General features: G+C 35.3%; 1 protein-coding gene across 1 annotated transcript; it reads right to left on the bottom strand.

Moving 5' to 3' along the window:
• Positions 1-4,812: 4,812 nt before the first annotated feature.
• Positions 4,813-6,213, bottom strand: LOC127104662 (uncharacterized). Its single transcript, XM_051041838.1, has 4 exons — positions 6,105-6,213; positions 5,974-5,984; positions 5,196-5,637; positions 4,813-4,991 (listed from the first exon to the last, which is right to left on the bottom strand). The coding sequence occupies exons 1-4, from the start codon at positions 6,211-6,213 to the stop codon at positions 4,813-4,815; spliced, it is 741 nt and encodes a 246-aa protein (XP_050897795.1).
• Between the last annotated feature and the right edge of the window lie 12,317 nt (positions 6,214-18,530).

The raw sequence follows: 18,530 nt of genomic DNA, 5'->3' as shown, positions 1-18,530 counted from the left end.
AGGTCCCAAAGAGGCTTATTCATCATGTCAAATGCTTATCTTGAAGAATTTGAGGTCAGATCAAAAGTTTCCAAAAATGGAAAGTGACCTGTAATTGAAAGTTTCCAAAAATGGAAAGTTTTTGGTTCAAATTCAACTTGATCTTACATCATCAAAGAAGCTTCAAATGAATTTTTGTCCAACATGAAAGTTGAAGATCTCTCTCTCCCATTTCCAAAAAGTTCAAGATCATGAATTTATGATGAATGGTTGAGGAGATATGATCAAATCATTGCCAAGTGTACATGGAACTTCAAAATGCCAAAACTTTTGACTCATAACTCCAAATTGAGTGCTCCTTTTTGCCAAATTATTCTCATGACATGAACTTTCCAAATCATTCATCACATTACATGAAATTTGAACATATGATCATTTGCTTATCCATGAAGATTTTGGAGGGAAATTCATAAATTCAAAATTGGTGCATCATGGGAACAAATCACCATTGCCATTGTGTTAATTAGAGGATTTTAAGTGAATTTGGTCATGCACATGGTACTGTTCACGTTTGGAATTTCCATGCACCACAAAAATTGTCATTTTTGGTCACACACCCTATCTTTGCTAATCTCAACTAAACCTTGCCTAATTACAATTTGGATGTGATTAGTGGAGCATATAAATAGATAATTGTAACAGAATTTTCACAATTACACAATTCTAGATCTAGATCCAAAATTTCCCTCCAAAATTTCTCTTCTCCCAATTTCAAAAATTCTTCAAAGAACACTTGATTTTTATTGCATATTCTGTTTTCTTGATCCTCAATTGGTAGAATTCAAGCCATTGATTGCAAAGTTTGGTGAAGAATTGAGCACATGAAGATCATGAACATGATAATGGAGATTCAAATTTAATCAAGATCTAGTTCATCTCAAGCTTCAATTTCAACTTCAGGCTTCATAACAAGGTTGCTAGAGCTGATCTACATGCTTACCAAGCCTTGAATACACCACTGCCATTGTTGGAGCTTCAAGAGGTCACAATTTCGCATCTCTTAATTCTTGCTTTTATTGTTATAATGTTGTAGTTCGTTGCTTGCTGATTCCACTGGTATAAAGAACATGAGATTTGGTGCAATATTTATGGAGATATGATGAATCTAAGTTTGAATGTTCATGGAAGTTTTGGTTCAATTTGCTTTATTCTTTAGGAATTAGAGTAAATTAATAATGGATTTGAGTTCCTTAGGTCAAGACGAATCGATTGGTGTATCTACTTTTAAATTCTGGAAAAAATTCGTGAATGGCACTGTTCATGCCACCGTCTTCATGAAGAAGACGGTGGTTTCCGCCCTGAACCGCCGTGTGTGTACAGTAATGCGCGCCTCTGGTTTTAGTATTAGGGCTTCGCTCAGTCAGCATACACGTGAGCGCTTACGTTTCATTTCCATTGGCTCTTACGCATTTGACCAAATACACCTGTGCATTGACCTGAAGACGTGGACGCCACGTCCTTTAATGAAACTCAGCGTTTCATTCCTGGCCTCGCTTCGATTCCGCCTGGCAGCAAACTTCAAATTAATTCCTCATTTAGCTTTTCCCTCCATTTCACCATATGTCACATTTTAATTCAATTTTTTTTCCAAACTTCCAAAAATCATAACTAATTGAAAATAGCCCCAAATTGAATGCAATTTTTTGCCAAATGTTCATTGAAATGACTAGTATTTTATCATGTGATTTTCCTGATTTTATCATTTATGGATTTTGACTGGTGAATTGTTATTTGATCATGGTGCATTTGTGACATTGCTCCATTCTTCCTATCATAAAATGCTCATACATGATCCAAATGCCATGAAATTTTGCATGATGGTTCTTAACATGTTTGTGGATTTGTGTGATTTTATTTGGCATTTTTTTGCTATTATCTTCACTGTTTGGGACACATGTACTTTAGGTGTGACAATTTGTGTCACACAATTGGATGTCTAGCTTGATCATTTTCATTTCCATATCAATTGATCTCTTCTGTTTACAATTTTTGGTATGCTAATTGTGTTTGATGTATTGAATGCTCATGAAAATTTCCGGAATTGTTTGAGCCATTTCTGATTTAATGTGCATTTTCTCACCTTGTATGTCCAATTGATGATCATGTTGTGTGCATTGCCTTCTCTTGGTTGAATGATGACCTTGCTTGATGATTTTGATTTGGTCCTTTTTAGGACATGTTTATGATTGTTTAAAGATGATTCATGTTGAGTTTTAGCTTCTGTTTTGGCTTTTAGCTTCACTTTTGACCCTAGCCTTTGAGCTAGTGGTTTGTTCTCACACGTTGAGCTGTGCATTTCAGGTTTCAAAGCAATTAGCCACATTGGTTGATATGATCTCATCACTTGAGATACCAGTTATTTTTGTTGATTAACCTTGCTGTTTTGTAGGTCTTGTGGATGGTGAATCAATTTAGTTTGCTTGCATCTTATGCCTTGCACCATTGTTGTCTGATGATTGGTTGTCTGACTGTTGTTGATTGCTTAATTTGTCTGAATGTAAATATTGACTGGTTTAGCTTTTCTTACAGGTACTTTAGCCGCTTTAACTCATTATTTGAGTTGCTTTGCTTTGCTTGTGGTTGGCATACCACCTAGGTAACTTCCTTGATCTCCATGTAGTCTGGAAGACCTGTCATGTTATTTTGGCAGGCATCTGTCTGAAGCCCTCCTTAAGAGGCAATGTTTGTGCTTGTTTATCTTTGTGCCTTGTACATTCAAAGACCTCCTAAGTGAAGAGGCATTGGCAGATAAAAGGGATGTGCAATCCATCCCCTGCTATTCAGTTGTGTCTTTCATCTTGCTCACACCATGTGTTGATGCACTTTGAATAAAAACCCAAAATCTTGTTGTGTCAGTCATTGTGGAATAGAGTCCCACATTCTGGACTCCCACGTTTTCATTGATTGAAGCTCACCCAGACCCGGGTTAAGAGCTATGAGGTCTTACCCTCATTACCTTTTCATCTGCTTCACCCTAACTCTCAATGTTAGGGTTAAGAGCTCAAAACACCCATAACAGAACCGGCTTGTTTGTCGAGGTTGATTTGACCCCTTGACTAAAGCCCAGCCTTGTATGAGCCACTTGTTTGCATATAGTGTGTGTGCTTGCTCTCCTGTGCTTGTGTTTTCTTACTTGATGTTTAGGCTAGCTTGCTTCCTGTGCGAGTTAGGTTATGTTAGAAACCTCAACCTAGGACTATTGTGGATTGCATGACAACTATTAGGCTCGAGTCAGTCTCCCTTTTAGTTTGTTATTTCCCGGTCTCTGGTTAGGAGAAAGTTTCTCCCCTGTTAAGGGGAACTACGTCGCCCTGGTCCTCATACCAGATGAGGTACGTAGGCAGGAGATCGTGCGAGATCTCTCCGGGCGCCCTTTTCTTTTTTTGTTGTGGTGTTGTGCTTGTCAACCTTCTTGTTTCTCTTGACGTCTCAGCGTCTCTTTTTGTTTGTTTGACCACTATTAGGTTCGAGTTCCAGACTCCCTATTAGTTTGCGTGTTCATCCTTTCCCCTGTTAAGGGGAACTACGTCGCCCTGATCCTCATACCAGATGAGGTACGTAGGCAGGAGATCGTGCGAGATCTCTCCGGGCGCCCTTTTCTCTTTTTGTTGTGTGTTGACGTCCCAACGTCTCTTTTGGTTTGTGTAACTGTTAGGTTCGAGTTCCCGACTCCCTAGTAGTTTGTTTGCTTATCCCCTTTTCCCCTGTTAAGGGGAACTACGTTGCCCTGATTCTCATACCAGATGAGATACGTAGGCAGGAGATCGTGCGAGATCTCTCCGGGCGCCCTTTTCTCTTTTTGTTGTGTTGTGTGCGTGCAACCTCCTGCTTCTTTTGACGTCTCAGCGTCTCCTTTTTGCTTGTGTGACAGCTATTAGGTCCGAGTACCAGACTCCCTATTAGACTGTGTGTTCCAACCTTTTTCTTTTTTGTGTGTGTTTGCTTGACAGCTATCAGGTCCGAGTTCCCGACTCCCTTTTAGTCTGTTTGTTTCTTTTGACGTCTCAGCGTCTGCTTGGTGTTTGTGTGACAGCTATTAAGCTCGAGGTCCAGACTCCCTATTAGCTTGTCCGGTTGATAACCTTTTTGTGTGTGTTAGGAGTTGGATGTAAGACCAGCGATTGGCATTCCGTTTCCTATTTGTTGTGTGCTTGGAGTCTGATGTAAGTCCAGCCATTGGCATTCGTTTTCCCGTTTGTTTGTTTTGTGAGGAGTTGGATGTAAGTCCATTGATTGGCATTCCATTTCCTGTTGCGTGTTTCTTTTGACGTCTCAGCGTCTTTGTGTTGCGTTTTGTTTCGGCGTGCGTTAGCCGAACTACGGTAGCTCTGATTCTCATTCCAGATGAGATACGTAGGCATAGGATGCGATATCCTAGCGAGCCCGTTTCCCATATCCCCGAACTACGTCGACTCTGATGTTTGTTTCTGACAAACTACGTAGGCCCAGGATGCGACATCCTACCGAGTCATTTTCCTCCGTCTTCCTTCATCTGTGTTCTATTCCAGCGTGTGTGCATTCTTTTTGAGCAGTTATTCAGCAACCTTATTCTATTCTTTTGAGCGTGGATCCCGTCGAGTACGACGGACGTGAGGGGTGCTAATACCTTCCCCTTACGTAACCGACTCCCGATCCTTGCAATCTCCGGTCGTAAGACCATTTCCTTTCCAGGTTTACTTTGAGCGTTTCCTTTCCCTCCTTTGGGATAAATAACACACGGTGGCGGCTTTGTGTCTTTTTCCCGCCGGTTTTTTCGCGTAATGCGACACCATCTCACACATATTCATCCACTTGTTGAGTAGACAAGAATAAATCACCTTCCTTCTCTGGCTCAAGAAAAAGAACAGCTTTCGCAAAACAATTGATATAGACACGGTTGGCCCTCAACCAATCCATTCCCAAAATAACATCAAGTTGACTCAATGGAAGACACACTAAATCAACTTCAAAATCTTTATCACAAATATTCAACAGACATTTCAAACAAACAGATGAAGTAGTCACTGAACCCATAGTCGGAGTATCAATAACCATGCTTCCACGCATAACAGATAATTCAAGATTCAATCTCTTAGCACAATCCAAAGAAATAAAAGAATGTGTCGCACCGGTATCAATAATAGTAATCAAAGGCATATTATTAATAAAGCATGTACTTCGAATCAATCTCTCCTCAACAGAAGTATTAGTACCAGACAATGCAAACACTTTCCCTTTGGCTTGCTCCTTCTTCGAATTTTCGCACTTGATACTAATGTGCCCTTGCTCACCACAGTTGTAGCAAGTCACATTCAAACCAACTCTGCAATCAAAAGATTTGTGACCTTTCTTACCACACTTAAAACAAGTCACATCGCCCTTAGGACACTCGGGAGCACGATGTCCCTCAACACCACATCTGAAGCACTTGACAGGAGTGTGAGATCCTCCCTCACTCGACTTCTTACCATCACCAACTTTCTTCTTACCATCATACGACTTCCCTCGGAATTTCCCTTTTCCTTTCTTATCATGCAAGGACTTGTAATGAGCATCACTCTCACGGCTCTCCTTATCATAGATCTCACTCTTGTTAACCAACTCAGAAAATCTTGTAATCTGTTAGTAACCCATTGTCTTCTTGATATCATGTCTCAAGTCATTCACAAACTTAAGACACTTGGATCTCTCAGCATTAGCAGTATTGTAATGGGAACAAAATTTGATCAACTCCTCAAACTTTGTAGCATACTCAGCTACGGTACCATTACCTTACTTCAACTCAAGGAATTCAATTTCCTTATTTCCACAAACATCTTTTGGAAAATACTTCTCCAGAAAAGCATCACGGAAAAGAGCCCAAGTCACTTCAACGCCATCCTCATCAAATCTCTGAACAGTGTTGCGCCATCAATCCTTAACTTCTTTCTCAAGCATATGAGTGCCAAACTGCACCTTTTGCGCATCTGAACAGTTCATAACTTGAAAGATTTTCTCAATCGCCTTCAACCACTCTTGAGCTTTGTCAGGTTCGTGAGCTCCTTCAAAAGCTGGCGGATTGTTCCTCTAGAACTTCCCCAAAGCACGGAACTCATCAGCATCACGCTCCCGATCACCAGCATTCTTTTGTGGAATGGAACCATCCAATAGGATCAATGCCGCCGCAAGCACATCATCATTCCTTCCAGTAACCATCTTCTTGCTACACACAAATCAGATACAAAGGAATCAAACAAATTCTTAACCTGGCCGAATGACCGACCGTGCTCTGATACCATTAATGTAACAACCCCCAAACTACTACTACTCAAATACATCATACAGTTGCATAATCAGAGTAAATTAAAGCATGCATATATCACAAATATGTATACAACTTTCACATGATTCCATAATGTATTCAAGTCACCATTTCATCACATATATCACAAATATGCACACGTATCACATCAACAACACATCAATAATTCATATTAAGTGGATCACCTAAAATCCACGTACATGCATATCTACCAAAATCATATCCACACAATCACATCACATAATCACACAAACAATAATTCACACCGACACGTGCGATTCAATGTGTGACTCAATGTGATATGCATGTGGATCCCATCCGTTATCATTTCCGGCTTGCCGAACGTCTGCCAGAAGCAACACATGCCATGGTCACATACAAGTAACACGGATTATAAATCCAAAGCAAGTAACCAACATGCAAACTCACACAGCAGAATAACATCTCTCTTCATAAATGGTAAATAGTGATGATTCCCATAAATCATCTACCGCAAAATATCGTTTTGGGCTCTAAGGCCACTCAACATCATAACCAACATATCTAAATAACAAGATAAAAGAGAGCACAATAATATCTCTCAACCTCAAAACAAATAAAAATAATCCCATAAATATAAGTGTTACATGACCAGAGCACTATAGACTACCTAGTCAAAACACAACAAGAACTAGCCTCCGAATCTAATCCTTGTGCGAAGCACCACTATCTCCGGTACCTGAGCGATGTCGCGATAGAACATCATTCCAACAGAAGGGTGGGAATTCAAATCATTATAGAAAAACATAATAATATGAAATGTATAACAAATATACATATATTATTAGAATTCGTCACGCTTCATACAAACATGCATCATATCATCTTATTAAAGAATCACATGTTTACCATTATACGACATGACTCAACAATCCACAAGTATTCATTTATAAATACTAAACAATATACAAAACTCATATTTCACAACATATCGATTTCATGTACATATTATCATCCATCATCATTTATAAATCATCATCAAATATGTATACAACTTTCACATGATTCCATAATGTATTCAAGTCACCATTTCATCACATATATCACAAATATGCACACATATCACATCAACAACACATCAATAATTCATATTAAGTGGATCACCTAAAATCCACGTATATGCATATCTACCAAAATCATATCCACACAATCACATCACATAATCACACAAACAATAATTCACACCGACACGTGCGATTCAATGTGTGACTCAATGTGATATGCATGTGGATCCCATCCGTTATCATTTCCGGCTTGCCGAACGTCTCTCAAATAGACTAGATAACCACATCTAAATCTTTATTCAGCCTTAAGCTTTCAAACCCTATTCGGCGTTAGGTTTGGGACAAGCAAATAATCTACGCGAGATTATCCAACATTGCCTCTTTCATAGACTCATGCTAGTGTAAGCGTGCAACAACAACAAGACTCATGCAATTAAGACGACCGAAACCCCTTAATCATACATAAGCATACCACATCCAACATTTGCACAACATACACCTAACCTGACTTCAATCCCAAACAATACATCAAATAACATTCATCATCTCATCACAACACATTAACATAAAGCAAACAAGCCAATTCATTTTATTCATCAAATTCACCAATTCATATCATCACATACATAATTTCAAGTATTATGTTTCTTCATAAAATCCATCTAAAAACCATTCAATACATGCCAAACAATAGAAAATATGTCATTCACATTCACCACACATACAACATACATCCACATTAGGATTCTTTTGATAAAATATTAATCTACTGTTATCAAAATTAATATCATGTTATAGATAATATTCTTAGCTTCGTAACAGTCCAAACGGCACCTCAAAAGGAGTTACGGTTCAAAAGTTATTGAATTTACAAGTTTTTCAAAATGCTGTCAAAACTAGAAAATTTGCTGTTGTGAAAATGCTGTCAAAAACCAAAAAAACTGTTGTTGTAAAAATGCTACTGTCTAGCACGGATTTTCATCATAAAACCACATTAATCCATCATTTTTCATGAAATAAATAGTTATACAACCTCTCTCTCTCTCTCTCTCTCTCTCTCTCTCTCTCTCTCTATCTATATATATATATATATATATATATATATATATATATATATATATATATATATATATATATATATATATATATATATATAGCAACTATTAGGATCATAGAAACAAGATTCTAAGCTCCACTAATTTTCACCAAAATCACAAATCAACCATTTTCAAGTGAAACTCAAACATGCAATTATACACCAAATCATGTTCTATACACATACTCATTCATGGAATTCAATATAGAAACATCATAGCATAACATAAACATCAATTTCATGGATTAAAACATAAACACATGTTAGGGTTTCTCAAAAATCAAAATCCCCAAATCCTAAGTTCATGATATGTAACCCACATACATTGCATACATTATGTTTACCCATAACCACTTGAAATCCCACCCTTACCTTAGTATAGATGAAATCTCTAGGTCATTCTTCTTCTAGTTTCCTCTTCTCCTCTTTCTCTTCTTTTCTCTTCTATTCTCTCTTCTTCTCTTGTTTTACAAAACTAACTTTAATCTCTAAAACTCTTACTATCTTCTTAACTCATAATGGGCTTAACCCACTTATCCACCCATTATAATTAATTAGGCTCATTACTAGACAAATGCTATTTCTACTCATAAAATTCAATTATTCAAATAACACATATATTCAAATAATTCAAATAATCACCAGAACACATATTTAATTAATTATCACACCAAATAATTATTAATTAAAATAAACACCTAATAAATAAATACGGAAATTAAATCGGGGTGTTACACTGTGACTTAAAGCCCCTCAAACGTTTACCAGCATAAGTGATCCACTTTTTCTTCAATATATCATCATGAGTAAACTCTAAAGTCGACTATAGTTATATCAATAAGTATGTATTAGTAGTTATAAAAAAACTATCGAATCATATAAAATTCAATCAAAATACTATTTATTCTACATCCAAGGAACACAACATAACTCCTAAAAAGCGAAGAATTTTCACCATAACGTGTCCTAGTTGTAGGATTAAACTCGAATGACAATTTGTTATCCGAGTTGTAGACTTTTGTTAATCTAGCCACATTATAGCACCTCTTTGTTTATTTTATGTTTTCCCTCCGTATTTTGAGATTCATTGTTACAAGAATCATTTGTATGAGTTTCGTTGCTAGATGAAGAGTCCATCTATGTTTAAAAACAACATTCATCATCAACAACATACTAGAAATAATAACAATAATAATGTGTCTAATACACATTCATCAACAACAACATAAACAATAACATAAACAACAACAAAAACAACAGTAATGCATTTAATACACATTCAACAATAACAACATAAACAACAACCACATAAACAACAACAACAACAACATTCAACATTAACATCATTCAACAATAACATTCAACATTAACAACATTCAACAAGAACATTCAACAAGAATATAAGTTCAACAACAACATAAATGTTCTTGTTCAACAATGTGTCTAACTACTCATAATAAATTAAAACTTTAACTCAAACCCTCTGAGTCACTCTCATTTCCATCATTGGCCATTTCTCCCATGGTAACATGAACATGTACTATAACAACTGTAAACAACAACAATAATGTAAACATGAACAACAACAACCATAAACCTTCAACATCAATAACTCAAACATAAACATCAACAATAAGAACATAAATGTACCATGCATGCATGATGAATATTTTACGTACCAGAAATGTGATGAATAATTAAAAGAGCTTCTTATTATGAGTTTTGTCCTACTTTCTTCGTCTTCCTACCCTAACTTTGTTTTTCGTTGTTTCATAAAAGGGAAATAAAACAACGAACGATAGTGATAGTGTGTTTTGTTTCGTTAATGAATATGAAAAAATGGATTCAACTTGATCTTAATATGTTCAGGTTGAATGGTTTCTCAGTGATGAAATGAAAAAATGGCAACTAAAATAGACAAATTAAGTTGTGTTACATGTTTCTAAATAACACATTTCACCAAGGTTGTTTGAACCACCCGTATTGATATCTGATTTATTTAATTAAATTTTATAAATCGCTCTGGTTTTTAACCATTAAAAAATTTAAAAATAAAGGGGAAAATATATTACAACGGTTGATTCAAACAACCGTAGTAAATTGTGGAATATTTTCAGATTAAAAATAAATTAAAAAGAATGGCGGCATTGTGAAAATATAAAATAAAAATAAAAGGAGGTCATTGATATCACCAAGGTTGGGCAAATCAATGTAGTGAAATTGTGTTTATTTTTAATTTAAAAAAATTAAAAAGAAAGGTGCCACTATAAAATTAAAGAAATCATAAAAGGCATGGTAATAAGACTCAAACTCATGTACTTTATGAACTTTCACCACGATTGCATCATCCAACCGTGGTAATATGTAATATATATTTAAAAAAATAAATAAAAATGATTGTGCATGATTTTAGAGATGTCATCACGGTCCTTCCATCATTTGTGGTGGCATGTGTTATTTTGAGTGTTATGTGACAATTTAGCCCTCACATGTTCAACTTTGTTATTAGGACGCCACGATGATGACCATGTTGACAAAAGTCCACAACAATGTTGTTAGGATGCCAATCGATTTTTATTTAAAAAGCATGAAGTGTTATGGTGAACATGTTTCCACATTTAGGAGTTACATAGAATTACTTTGTAGAAATAAAGCAAACATTTTTTAGACGATTAGAGCCATGTTGATATTGAAGTGAATACTAACACATGAACCGATGTTGCAGTATTTATTTTAACTTTCATAATTTGTTTTACAAGTATATATGACAGTTTTTTAGTTAATATTAATATCAACTTTATGATCTAAATGCATAACATTTTTATTGTTCCAAAAAATGATATTAAACTGGCAAAGAAATGGATTTCATATGTTGGTGAACATTGTAGGGTATTTAAGACACATCATACAATGAATTACATTACCAGACTAAAGTGTAACTTAAAATCTCCACCTGATATGTATAGTTTTATTGATCATGAGACTTGAGATAAGTTTCTAGGGTCTCACAACACTCTTGAATTCTAGGATAAGAGTCAAAGGGGAATGGAAAATAGGGAAAAAATGTTTATCTGCATAGATTTTTTTGTGGAGGATTCCATAAACTAGAGACAATGGTTAAAGAAAAAAGAAAACACAATGAACAAGAGTTGTGAGATCCTTCACTAAATCTTGATCGTATCTCATATGCATTATCATACCATGAAAAATGGAAGAGAGTACGCCATAGACGAGGAGGAGAGTTCACATCAGAGGCTACACGAGTAGTTGTTGAGAAGATTGTAAGTAGATTATTTTTTTAAGATTATTAATTATAGTTAATTCACTTTGATAATGAACTTTTATTTATGTTTTAGGATTCAGTGTTTGAAAAAGCCAATGTTGATGTCTTTGTTCCACAACAATTATGTGACATTCAATGCAAGATAAAAAGTGGTAAGAATACTCGTCTAAATATGGTGGAGATGGTTATACAACAATAATTAGCCATAGGAAAAAGGTAAATAATGTATTCACCCCTAGTAAATCACATTTTGTCTAGAAAACAGGAAAAAGTATTTTATGAGTGTTTTTAGTGTATCAAAGTGTCACAAAGGTAATCATCAAATTTCAAAAGGGAAAATTGCAAAACAATGTAGAGGCCATTACGGCAGTAATGATGTTATGGTAAATTTTGGCACAAAGCAAAGGCTAATAATATGAAAAAATATAATGGATCTCACTTCGCTTAACAGCGTGGTCGGGGTGAAAAGTTGTATCATCACTTAAGTTATATTGCACGTCTTAGGTGAAAGTTTGGGTTCCCACTTCGGCTAAACTACATGACCGAGGTATAAAATTTGGGCTATCACTTTGACTATAATGTCCGATCGAGGTGAAAAGTTGGGTTATCACTTCGGCTAAACTGCATAATTGATGTGAAAAACAATTTTTCACCTCGGCCAATCACCAATGTTATATAATATAAATTTACCATAATACCCTACCTTACATCGAGCTTCCATTAAATGTGAAAAGTTTATTTCACCTGATGTGAAATGTCTTTTATGAAGTAATGCCTATTGCTTCCCCTTGTATCACATAGATCATTTGGATGCCTCCTATTTCATTTTGGTTTAAATTCAACACTGATGGTGGTGCTCTAGGATGCCCAAGTCAATTTTCTTGTTATGAAATCTTTAGAGATCATGTTGGTATATCAAGTATGAGTATGGGTCCCATATAGGATAGAAAAGTTAACGTTGAACACTTTATAAGTGATAAGACCCATTAGATCCAATGCCTTAAGGTTTTGGGTTAATATGAGATGTCTCTCTCACTTGTGTGATTGCTCCTAAAACTCAATGTGATGATCCCCAAAACCCCTAATGACCCAATAATGATATCAGAGCCTAGTTCGATTAGGGCTCCTTGTATCGAAAGTCTTCCTGACAAGAGTGTTCAGGCGTTGTATTCCTTTGAGGCCGTCCAACGGCGGTGCAAGTTGATATCACTTCATTTTGAGGGGGAGTATACCCATAAGAATAGATGGACTCGCACTTGATGGAAATATTGTTGGTATATCAAGAGTGAGTATCAGTCCCACATCGGATGAAAAAGTGAATGTTGAACAGTTTATAAGTGAAAAGATCCATAGACCAAATGCCTTAAAATTTTAGATTAATATGTATTGTTTCACTCACTTGTGTGGTTGTTCATAAAATCCGTTGTGATGATCCCCCAAAACCCCTGATGACCCAACATATCATAATCAAATTTTATATTGAAGGATTCACTATCAAATTAGGCCAAGACACTTGTTTTCATGCTCAGCTCTTTACGATGAACAATGCAAATGACCTTGGTCCCAACCGATATTGAGATACTTTTACTTATGGCTCTTCTCACACGGTCCCTTGGCACTTGAAAAATAGGTGGCAGAACTACTTGGTCTTGGCTTAAAGCATTAATGTCATGATCTCTCATATTTTTTAAGAGAATACTTTGCTTAAAAAGTAAGCTTCTATAGATTTAGCTTCCTATGGTTTTGTTTGACTTAATGATATCTCTAGACTAATTCAAGTCTTGTATGTCCATAATCGGTTGCCTTTACTTTGTTGTAGATTCTCATCTACTTTAACCTCTTTCTCCTATTGCACTCTCTTGTTTTATCTATATATTGGTGTAACCTAGATCCAATTTTTAGAAGATACTCAAAAACTAGATCCAAGAAGTAAACTTAATGTAATTCATCAATTTTGCAATACACCAGACAATTACCAAAAGAGATCTATTCTAAGATCCTGTTTTAAAACAACATAATAATGAGAATATTCAGAAACTCAAATCAAAATAAGAGGACATTACATAGTAGAAAAACGAAAAAAAAAGAGAGAAGATAGGATCATATTTAAAATGAGCCTTCATACTATCATTCTTATTAACAAATTCATTATAATAACACTCTCATATAGTAGTTAGAATATTAGATAACCCTACATCCGCCACACCTTCTTCAATCTTGAAGCTGTAAATATAACCAACCAACAAACAAAAACAAAAAACCAGTCAGTCATAATTTTTTTCCTATTTTTCTATGAAAAATATGTCACAAAATGAAACGAAGTATGAACTTGTTCTACATACGTTGAACAGTCCGCATATGGAGTAAGCTGGTAGGGAGTCTTAGCGCCACATATGTCAACAAAGAGTATAGCACCAATGTTTAGATCTAAGTGACTAATAGAACCAGCCAAGATTTTCAAGCATCTACATGTCTCCCGACGGTCAGCAGCGGTAGTCGCGGCGGCGTCAATTTTCCTCACTAATTTTCCTCACTCCTTCACAGCATGGAGGAGTAAGAATGATACCCTCTATACGACTACTCAAGCATGGCGTAAGATTTTTAGCTACAGTTCCACATGTGATTGCAGATTCTGCAATAGGTGCAACAACCATGCATATCACCAAAACAATATATGTTCCCTTCATGCTTGCCATTGTTTTTTAAAGCAAAAATCACAACACAAGATGATATATATTTCTTGAGTGTAGAGTGTTAAAAGGTGTTGGTTTATATATATATGGAAGATAAGATAAATATCGGATTTTTATTTTAATAACTAAATGAAAAGATAAGATGAGATATGATTCTAAGAATCGTGCATATATCTCCACTCTGTCAAGATCTGTTGGTAGTTGTGTGATATTCATTCTAATTATTGCAATCTTTAGAATTCAGTGAGGACCTACATGTGTTTCATCCCATAAAAATAAAAATAAAAAATGTTAGAGAGCGTTAAAAAGAGAGTGTTTCTAACACTTAAGATTGAGGTATTATTAAGTCTTGTATGATCCATATTCTTTAATTAATGGTGATTGATTTTATCATCCATGTATGTATTTATTTCTCATTAAAAAATTGTGTAAATTATTGACAGCATGCCAAATTTTCGATGCGATCTTAGATTTATGAGAACTTCTACGGTTGAGTTACAGAATTGAATGTTTTCAAGAATTCGTCTTAATTGATCAATAGAATAACAATTGATGTCACATCATCGTTATAGTACAAATTGTCTATAGTGAGTCGGTTTTTATTTCACTCATTTATTAAGTTAATACTTCTTTATGATTTTACTAATTTACTAATAAAAAACAATTTTTATTTGAATTTAACATAGATAATAATTTATAGCGAATTTTATTTAACCAAGTTAATATTTCAATTGAAAATCATAAATCTCTAAATCCTAAACCCATACGGATATGTTCTTCGTTCTTCAAATTCTTCTTCCTTCTTGCAAATCATCATCCATCTTCCTCCGATGGTGCACACTAAATTCTTATTCGTTTAAGTTTATATTTCAGACCAATTGTTCATCTACTTAATTGGAGATATAATAGTATGTGTTCATATGTAGCTTAGGAAGCAAGTAATGTAATGAGCTAGTTAAGAGACTTAGTTAGGAACTTTAACTAGCTCTAACAAACTCTTGCAAAAAACTATTGCGTGGTAGTTTTTCTATATATTGTTTATTCAATCCCTACAATGATCAAGGAAGAAAGATGAACAAAGTTCAACTTCAACTCTAATATTGAATCAATCGCCTACGGGACCTATCTTGCGCTCCATTCATTCTTACTTCTTCTTCTTCCTTAATCCATTTAGCTGTAACAATTCTTCTGCACCATACAAGTGTGGTATATCAGTGTTGCATTCAAGATTCAGAGAAGTTGTTCCATTGTTGCAAAATCAAACATCAAACCAAGCTTCAGAGAAACTCATATGACGGATCAAGAAATGGACATGGAAGACGCACAAAATGTGGTGAGATCTTCACAAGTTGCATTAAAACTCTCAATCAAACTTAAAGAAAACAACTTTCTCTTGTTGAATCAATAGGTAGAAGGTGTGATCTTATCACACAAACTGCATACACTACAACAAACAAGACCTTAGACAGCGCTTTTTTTAGCCTTAGACAGCGCTTTAAAGCGCTGTCTAAACCTCCGCTGCTAAAGGTTTAGACAGCGCTTTTTTAAATCTTAAAAGCGCTGTCTAAGCCCCCCCCCCCCCCTTAGACAGCGCTTTGGCCAAAAGCGCTTTATAAGACCCTCTTATTTTAAATTTTTTAGGTATACCTTAGACAGCGCTTTTGAAAAGCGCTGTCTAAGCCCCACCCCCTTAGACAGCGCTTTGGCCAAAAGCGCTTTCTAAGACCCTCCTATTTTAATTTTTTTAGGTATACCTTAGACAACGCTTTTGCCTAAAGCGCTTTCTAATCCCCCCTTAGACAGCGCTTTTTACAAAAGCGCTGTCTAAGGTATACGAAATTTTTTGAAGCTTTTGTTTTAAACCACATTTTTTCCAGGTTTATAAACCAGAATTTCTACCTGTTTTCAACCAGATTTTGACAGACAATTATCACATTTTATATATGCCATTTTGGCCTTTTTTCTACCAATTTTTGGCTAACAAATATATATATATACCAATTCAAACCAATTTTGCCTTAAATGTATCAAAATATATACAAATTTATGTACACATTTACAAGTCATTACATATACTACAAATGTACACATTAATTACACAAATTTATGAACAAACATTGAGCTCTAACATGAATTGACACCACTCCTCTTTGATTTCGTCCACTTGATCCTTTGTATAAAATGCACACTTGAATTCCTCAAAGTACTACATAATAATATAACATATTTTGAATTAATTCCAACTATTTAATTATATGAGATATGTGTAAATATAAAAATAACTCATAAGTTAGAAATACATACATCGGTGGGAATCTTTAATCGGCCCAAAGCAAGAGTATCTCGCATAAACCTCAACATGAAATACCCGCAATCTATTTGATTACGTTGTTGAGGACACTACATATGAAAAAAAAAATATGGATTATAAATCCTAAGTTTTATCAAGTGTCATCACTAATATAATAAAAAATATGGTAATTAAAAATATACCGCCACTTTAATCCATGTAATGGAGTTGGCGCCCCTCCTTGAGGTTTGGATATCTCGTTGGGCCCGAAAAGCTTGTAGGACGCTAATAAAATAAAAATGAAGCAATTAGAACAATTCACATAAACTAAGAAAATTTTTGAACATTCTCACTTACGTGTCAATTAGGACCTTCATATCCGGGTATGTTGTCCAATCATTTCCTAACGAGTCAAGATAATACACAATTTCTCGGATAGGATTGATTGCGAGCAACAACCAATGTCCACTGTAATGATTAGGCAAATGTTAGATGGTAACTTGGAAAATAATTATAATAGATGAATTTAGAATGAAATGCTAACCCGGTATTAAACGGTATAAAAAACAACTTCTCCGCATCTTTATTGTCCATGAGGATCCGAAGAACGTACTCCGTCACGGTATCCGGTCTACTTAAGATTAAAACTAAGTTGACGGTCGCGGGTGCTAAGAATCCGAATGACACGTCCAAACCATTGGGGCGCATCAATTTGTCATACAAAAACCTAATATAAAAACATCATTAACATCTCTTTTGAAACATAAAGTAAACCGGATTAACATAAAGTAAACATCATTAACATAAGTTGTTTAATTAATAAAACAAAGTAGACCGGATTTACCTAATATATGTATTGACAACGGTGACGCCGATTTCTTCATGACTAAAAACTTGCATGAAGTCTTCATTACCAATCATTTGGTCGTAATCAAAGCCGAAAATCCCTACCTCCATATGTACAGTCCGAACACCTCCGGTCGGTATATCGGTCATCTCTAGAAATGTCCTGAGGCACGACCTATACTTGGTGGTAGGTTTTTTCCTAGCTACGGTCTTCTTGAAGCTACATGTCATATAAATAGTTAGATCAAATTAAGAATGTAACAACTTCCATGAATATATGTCATATAATTGTATATTACCTCTTTTCTTGAAACCGTGGACTCGGTATGCCGTGGAATCGCATTATCTTTTGATTTGGATTTTGTGGGAGTCTATTTAACATAACCAAGGAAAATATGTAAGTAAAATTTTAAGCATAAATTTTAAACTTTGAATATACACATTAAATATACCGAAAAATGGAAGTGTATTCGTGTTCGCTGTTATTCATAAGTGATTCATTAACATTTACATTTCAATTTGAATTTACAACTAATAGTTTCATTTCTAACTAACTTCTTAATTTCAATCTACATTTGACCTGAATTTCATGTGAACCTGTAACCGAATTGGAGTCTATAAAAGCTAGCATCATAGTTCAGTTAGGGTTTCATCCATTCATCACTCCCAAAAATTCTACAAAATCACCCTCTCTTCTCTTTCACTTCTCTCTCTCAGCCTCACTGTAAAGCTCGTTCTCCTTCAATGTTGCTCAGAGCCTCACATCACATCGAAGGTATGAAACAACAAGAGTTCAGCCTCCTCATCATCCCTATCCGCAATCACTATCATTCGTATTTCGAGCTTGCATACTAGAATTCACAACAAGTTCAAAAGATGGAAGAAGAGGAAGAGCATTAGAGCAGAACGTACCGTATTCAAGTGATCTCCTTGCGCTGCAACCTTCGATTCAACGTTCGC

The sequence above is a fragment of the Lathyrus oleraceus genome, chromosome 7 (genome assembly GCF_024323335.1).
Source record: "Lathyrus oleraceus cultivar Zhongwan6 chromosome 7, CAAS_Psat_ZW6_1.0, whole genome shotgun sequence".
In the NCBI taxonomy this organism is placed as follows: Eukaryota; Viridiplantae; Streptophyta; class Magnoliopsida; order Fabales; family Fabaceae; genus Lathyrus; species Lathyrus oleraceus.
This window is presented reverse-complemented; position numbering and strand designations above follow the sequence as displayed.

Excerpts from the sequence above, each read along its gene's own strand:
- LOC127104662 (XM_051041838.1), bottom strand. The coding sequence starts at position 6,213 with ATGGTTACTGGAAGGAATGATGATGTGCTTGCGGCGGCATTGATCCTA. Across the intron at positions 4,992-5,195 it reads TGAGGAGAGATTGATTCGAA|ATTTTGAAGTTGATTTAGTG; the intron begins GTACATGCTTTA and ends TTTGTGATAAAG.